At 49.6% G+C, this 7,092-nt stretch overlaps 1 protein-coding gene and 1 long non-coding RNA gene across 2 annotated transcripts; both read left to right on the top strand.

The window, feature by feature from the left end:
* Nucleotides 1–1,108: 1,108 nt before the first annotated feature.
* Nucleotides 1,109–3,085, top strand: LOC117861557 (cytochrome P450 736A117). The gene is made up of 2 exons (XM_034745128.2): nucleotides 1,109–2,119; nucleotides 2,224–3,085. The coding sequence occupies exons 1-2, from the start codon at nucleotides 1,118–1,120 to the stop codon at nucleotides 2,845–2,847; spliced, it is 1,626 nt and encodes a 541-aa protein (XP_034601019.1). The 5' UTR covers nucleotides 1,109–1,117; the 3' UTR covers nucleotides 2,848–3,085.
* Nucleotides 3,086–3,609: 524 nt separating this feature from the next.
* Nucleotides 3,610–6,635, top strand: LOC117859661 (uncharacterized). Its single transcript, XR_004641251.2, has 2 exons — nucleotides 3,610–5,559; nucleotides 5,646–6,635. It is a non-coding gene; the product is annotated as an uncharacterized lncRNA (long non-coding RNA).
* Nucleotides 6,636–7,092: the final 457 nt, after the last annotated feature.

Raw genomic sequence — 7,092 nt, 5'->3', positions numbered from 1 at the left:
GGATGCGGTGGCTTGGCGGCGGCGGGACGGGGGCTCTGCGGCAGCGCACGGAGGGAGGGCGCGGGCGAGCGAGGCCGGAGCAGGCGCGCTAGCACGGGGTGCGGGCGGCGGTGGGATACGGTGGCTCGGCGGCGGCAGGACGGGGGCTCGGCGGCGGCGCACGGAGGGAGGGCGCGGGAGCCGAGGCGGGCCTCCGCCCGTCAGTGCTTTTTTTTTATTTCTTTGGAAAATTCTTTTATCCCGGTTGGCATTCCCAACCGGGATAAAGGGGGTCTTTAGTCCTGGTTGACTGACCTAGGATAAAAGATCCCCCTTGTCTCGATTGTTTTTTCCCGGATGGTTTTTCGGAAGATTTGGTCCCTACCAACCGGGACTGAAGGCGAGTTCTCTACTAGTGGATGTAGAGGGACAATAGAATCATGTGAAATATGTGATTCTTTCATAATGACATCCATCTTGAAATCTTGATATAGAATATGTATCAAAACATTCGTAACCCATTTTTAAAAAATTACATTTAAAACTAACAAAACCCTGACCAAATTGTCATCAATCGGTCGTGTGAATTACAAACTTACCGTTGGAATTAAAATCAAGTTGTCTCCTCAAAATTTGGCTAAAGATTAATTTCTAAACTCAGAATAAATGGCTTAAATAATTTTCTGCTAGTATTAGTTTATGCATTAGAGTAAAATCTAAACTAAAATACACAATAATATTGATAACATAGAAATTCACAAATAAATAAAAGTAAACTGCAAGTTATGAGCATGCAAATAGGTTCCAGCCGAAATTACCCAGAATTGAGTTATTTTTGTACATTGGAAATTAGCTGAGACCAAATCACATACTTATTACTCAGGATTCAGTAATTTGAAGTAAAATGAAGAACAAATAAATGCATGCTTAGCTTGGTCAAAAAAATATATAAAATAAGCTGGGACCAAATATATCACATTCTTATTTTTTCCCCAATCCAAAAATGGAAACAAATTATGTTTTTTTATAATTGCAAAGACGTCCAGGTGCCTGCATGATAATTGATATATAACCTGTATAAATAGAGCCACCGGTGGTGTGTATTGCTATGCAGTGTGCACAACTAATAACCTGCCAAATGGAGAACACAACAGCAACCAGCATGACGACATCGTCGCCGCTCCCATATACTAACACGCTCATGCACACCAAGTTCCTCCTCGTGCTCCTTCCCGTCATCTCATCCGTGTTGTTGCTACTCGGTGCACGCCGCGGCAAGAAATGGCTGGCGGTGGTCGGCAATGGCAACCGCCTGCCGCCCTCTCCGTGGAGACTCCCCGTCATCGGCAACCTTCACCAGCTCGGCCGCCTCCCTCACCGCTCGCTGCGCGCACTCGCCGCGTCGCACGGCCCCGTCATGCTCCTCCGCCTCGGGCAGGTGCCCGCCGTCGTCGTCTCATCGGCGGACGCCGCGCGGGAGGTGATGCAGGCGCAGGACCACGTGTTCGCCAGCCGGCCCTCGCTCACCATCCCGAGGAGGCTCCTGTACGGCTGCACCGACATCGCCTTCGCGCCACACGGGCCCTACTGGCGCGGCGCGCGCAAGATGAGCGTGCGCCACCTCCTGAGCCCGGCGAGGGTGCGCGCCTACCGCGCCGTCCGGGAGCAGGAGGTGGCGGCGCTGGCCCGGAGAGTCGCCGAGCACGGCGCCGGCATCGTGCGGCTTAGCGAGCTCCTGAACGGCTTCGCCAAGGACGTCGCCGGCAGGATCGTGCTCGGGGTGCGCGCCGCCGGCGACAGCGGGTGGCGCGCCAGGGTGGACGCGCTGCTGGAGGAGAGCAACGCGCTGCTCGCCGCGTTCCATGTCGGCGACTACGTCCCGTGGCTCTCGTGGGTCAGCGCCGTCGACGGCACCGACGCCAGGGTGCGGAGGGCATTCCAGAGGATCGACCGGATCCTCGACGAGATCGTGGACGCCGCCGCGGCAACGGGCGGCGAGATCTCACCGTCTTCAGCGGTAGAAGAAGCGGATGGCGAGGCATTCATCCACGTGTTGCTGTCGCTCCAGCAGAAGGACGACGAAGCTCCTGGGACAGCGGAGTTGCGCCTCACCAGGGACAACGTCAAGGCTCTCTTAGAGGTACGTGCGACACGTCACACACGTAGACGACCGATCAAGCATGGTTAGTTGGACACGCTCTGCCTAATTAGCAGATCATCATGAGTCTTTGAATAATGGCGCAGGACTTGTTCGGCGCCGGGACAGAGGCAACGATCATCGTCTTGGAGTGGGCCATGGCGGAGCTGCTCCGGAACAAGGAAGCCATGCACAAGCTGCAACTCGAGGTGAGACGACAAGCTCGGACCACCAGCAACCATAGCAACCTGATCAGGGAGCAAGACCTGCCGGGAATGGAGTACCTGAGGGCCGTGATCAAGGAGACGATGCGCCTGCACACGCCGGGTCCCCTGCTGCTCCCGCACAAGTCGATGGAGGCCACCCGGCTCGGCGGCGGCCGGTACGACGTCCCCAGCGGCACCACGGTGATCGTGAACGCGTGGGCCATCGGCAGGGACCCGTCGGCGTGGGAGTCGCCGGAGGAGTTCCGGCCAGAGAGGTTCGTCGGCAGTGCGGTGGACTTCCGGGGCCGGCACTTCCAGCTGATCCCGTTCGGCGCCGGGCGGCGGATGTGCCCCGGGGTGAACCTCGCCATGGCCGTCGTGGAGCTCGCGCTCGCCAACCTCGTGGCGCGGTTCGACTGGGCGCTGCCGGACGGCGAGCCGGTGATGGACATGGAGGAGACGCCCGGGTGCACGTCGTGGAAGAGGGCCCCGCTCCGCGCCGTTGCCACGCAGCACTATTGTTAATTGCTGTGGTTTTTTTCCTGATCGATCAACACGTGTTCAAGTCAGCTTCGAGTACCATCTACTATCACCAAAAGTCGTTATTGCAGCCCATAATGAGGCGACCAGACATATCGTTTTCACCAAACCCTGGCTTAGAGAGGAAAGTTTTCAGATCGTGGAAGTCATGCTAGTCACTAAAAAGTACTACCTCCGTACTACCTCCATTCTTAAATAAATGATACCATTAACTTTTTTCATTTATTTGATCATTCATCTTTTCTACAAATATTTTTTTCTAATAGATAAACTTACAAGTTAAATCTAAAGTATATTTGACAATAGACATAATGATATACATTTTACTTTAGTTAGCTAACTCGTTCAATAGATATTGATGGTCAAAGTTGGAATAAAAGTCAACGGCATCATCTATTTAAGAACGGAGGGAGTACAAGAACAGCTTTCTGAACAAGTTCAAACCAAACTTTCAATTAGTTTTCAGTAACATACATATCTCCTAAATGTAAATTTCAACTCATTCCCATCCCATACATTTAGAATCATCTCCTCCTTTGTTCAATAACGATATTAAGAAGTTCCCACGTACCGCTGTATATTCAACTTTATGCTTTTACCTTAGTGCAGAGGAGCTCTTATGTTTTGGGTGCAAAATTTCTCATCCGGCCTCACGTGACTATGCCATTGTCATTTTATATAGAGTAAAATGCATCGGAGGTCCATCAACCGGTAAGGAGGTGTCACCTAGGTCCACATGCATTTCTAGATCCATGAACTTTTTAAGTTGTGTCAAATAGATCCATACCCCTCCACGTATGCTTAACATGACATGCTGACTGGGCATCTTCTCTCTCATCCCTCCACCCTCCTTTCTCCCATGATTTCTGGTTGGGACATGTGAACTCCGACGGATGAACGGGGCTGCCTGCATTATTCGCTCTGCCACTCGGTCCCATGGCCAAATGGCCTGCTCGAGCACGAGTGGAGAGGAGCTTCCCCGTGGCGAATTGCTCGCCTACAACAACTGCAGACTCCAGGCGGCTGGTGGAGCTGGAGACGCCGTGGAGTGGTGAAGCTCCAGCCAGGAACTGTCGAAGCTATGTTCGGCAACAGCGCTGGTGGGATCGTAGGAGGACAAGATTATTAGCAATAGTGGAGGCAGCAGCTTGGGGCTCAAGATTGATGACGACATCAGGGCCTATTCAGCCAACGTGATCTCGAGGACGTGCTTTGGGAGCAAGTACGTGAGATGCAGTCTGAATTTTCTCCCGATGAGGCTCCACCAGCACTCCGGCAGGTGCGCAAGCTGGTACTGGACATCGTGAGGGAGAGCAGGGACGACGACAAGAACCTACGCAGAACGGCGAGCTCTCGCGGCGACTGCAGTGTGGCTGCGGACATCGTTGACAACTGCAAGAACATCGGCGGCGAGCGCTTGCCGGCGGGCGTGTGCAAGGAGAGCTTGGCGAGCGCACGTCCGCAGTTGCAGCCGCACGGGTACCTGCCCTGCAGCGCCAACGCGCGCACTCGCCTCGGCCAGGCCTTCGCGAAGCCCATGCCGGGGACAGCTCCCCTCCCGTGCTACTTTTATGCATTTTCTCAGCACTATTATCTTACTTTAGTTTGCTAATTTTATAGCTTTGTTAAACTTGGAGCCGCTCACCTCGCAGATCGTGGTGATCCTTGAACTCGAGAGATCCATCTTGGTGTAGGGTTCTTGCTTGGGCTCTTGTGCGCTCCATATCACATATGATATCCTGTGACCTATCATCTCGGTGATTCTTTGGATCAAGGTCGTTGACATGTCTTGCTAATGTTTTCTGAAAAATTAGTTCAGTGCGATCTGCTAAGTGCTAGTAACTCACAACAGCACATCATGGTGTATATGAATGATTTGACTGGCTCTTATTTAGTCTGCTTGCTGCATACGACAGGATGATATATCTTTCCTGTTACTCTGCTTTTAGCTTTTAGCGGTTCGGTGATTCTCAAAAGGTTTTACGAAGTCAGGTAGAGCTTCCTAATTTTAAGGTCCATGGTATCTTATGCTTATTGCCACCACTTTGCTTAGTTTTGGGGGTTATGCTGTTTCCTTCCCTTCAAAATTTCTCCATGTTTTGGAGTGTTTAATTAACTTTCTGTTTCTATAAATTTTTGGAAGTTATTTTTGTATAGTTCTAGGTATTGGTTTATTTTTTTTCTTATTTTTTTAATGGTAAAGACTGTGTTTCAGCCGGCTGTATTCTTGTTTATCGGGACAGCCGGCACTATCCACCATTCATCCATGACGGGCAGGTGGAGAGCGTCTCCGTCTCACCGATGCCCGTGGCGACTGGCGACGGCGGCGGCATGTGGTGCGGCAGGCATCAGCCGCGCGGCGCGGAGGGGGCGGAGGATCCACTGCAACGGCAACTCCTCCCAAGCGGTCAATGGCGAGCCGTGCGTCGTCCCCTAACCCTACCTCTCACTACGGTGCGGATCTCCCTCGGCGGTGCCACCGCAGCCGAGACGGTCTTCGCGCTACCAATCTCAGCTAGGTTTGGGGATATCCTCCAGCCATGATGTCGAAGAGAGCAGCGGCAGAGGCAGCAACCGGATGCTCAGCCCCCGTGGGAGCCATGGAGCTCACCCCCTTCCAGCCGGCGGCCGGTGCTCTCGTCGAGGCTATTGCTGCCCCTACTGCTGGCCGTCGGGCACCACTATCCTTTATCCTAGGTATACATCTCTCTCCGACTGGGTTTGATTTGGTCCCCATCTATATCATACTAATTTCCCCTAATTTGATTTGGTCCCTATTCTAGGATTTGGGTTGGGATCTATTCCGTTGATGGCTGCGGATTTACCATAAACCCACAGCACCATCCGCTGCCTCCTAGCTCGCAGGTGATTCCTCTTCTAGGTCAAATAGCCCATAGCTTTTCTACTACTCTAATCCTGTTTAGCCTCTCCCCTATTAGCACTGCATAGGTATTGCAAAGCTCTGCCAATTCGATTACAAGCTTAAGTTATTTAAATGTGTGAGGCGTGGTGAGGTTAGAAATTTGATGCATGTGGCAGAACAAGGTCGACATATACTTGCAGATCACTTTTTTATTCCTCTATACTCTAATAGGTAGAATTTTGCTCTAATTTGTGCTTGCTCTATACTAATAAGAGGGTTGATAAACTAACAGAGTAGGGTGCACTAGTTTAGTAAGTATGGAACCTAAGCAAACTGATTAGCTTCTAGCGCGTCCGGCAAAGAATTATTTGCCATGCCTCAGTTTAGGATTTGATACTTGAGGTGTGCTCAAGTGCTTTATCCCCTATTTCTTGTGATTTCAGTTGATGGTGGTTTACTGAAAGTAGTGGTTGTATATAAAATCAAATTGTACTGCTTCTCTAGTTCATGTGGTTTGTAATTCATTTGCACCTCATGAACTGTTTGTTAAGTAGCTCGAGGCCTGATGGGTACTGGCCTATCAGCCTATGTTGTATAGATTGCAAGTTGTAATATAGGTGGCTATGTGCTGATCAAGAATTAGAGCAGTGCTTCAGTTGCGACTAGTTACTAGTTGCCTACTGTCCTTACAGGATACCTGTGGCTATACGTGGCTGTTGTGCCTAAATTCCATCTTGGTGATAACTGAAGGGTACATATTGCCTACTGTCCTTGTTTACAGTCGAGTTAAGTTCAGGGTCTTGCATTTTTTTCTGGCCTAATTTCTATATCGGTTGTCCTTTGTAGGCAATTTATTGTACTAAATGAACAAGTAATTTATTCATTTTGTGTAGCATTTTCTGATTTTTCAGCATTTTCCCATACTGTTGGTATTTGATTCAGCCATAAGATTCTTTAATTTATTCAAGATTGGCATCACGATATATTACTTACGGTGTTCGTCTAAAGTTCAGAACATAGTAGTGTTTTTTCACAAACTAGCAGTAACCATGGAGGACGTCAGTGTGCTTCTTTATTAACAAAAGCTAGCAGGTAACTTGCTGGAAGTGCTTTGTTCACAAATAGATGTTATAACTATGGATTTATTAGCAGTAACCATGGATTTATTAGCATTTCTGTGTGCATGATTTAAACAGTTTTGTGTTCCAATTTACTAAAAGCATTTTAACAAATTTAATAGGCATTTAAATGCTATCCAGATAGCATTTTAAATCTTCACATCAAGCATTTTTGTGTTGTTCCATTTGAAAGGGGAAAGTTTTGAGTGAATACACAAGATGTATTTTGAATATTGTTGGATATACATT

Source organism: Setaria viridis, chromosome 6 (assembly GCF_005286985.2).
Source record: "Setaria viridis chromosome 6, Setaria_viridis_v4.0, whole genome shotgun sequence".
Classification (NCBI taxonomy): domain Eukaryota; kingdom Viridiplantae; phylum Streptophyta; class Magnoliopsida; order Poales; family Poaceae; genus Setaria; species Setaria viridis.
Note: the sequence above shows the minus strand (reverse complement) of the source record. Positions and strands in the feature narration are given on the sequence as shown.

What these genes read in the sequence shown, in the direction of transcription:
- LOC117861557 (XM_034745128.2), top strand. Translation starts at nt 1,118, where the DNA reads ATGGAGAACACAACAGCAACCAGCATGACGACATCGTCGCCGCTCCCA. An exon ending in ACGTCAAGGCTCTCTTAGAG is followed by an intron (nt 2,120 to 2,223) that starts GTACGTGCGACA and finishes ATAATGGCGCAG; the next exon opens with GACTTGTTCGGCGCCGGGAC.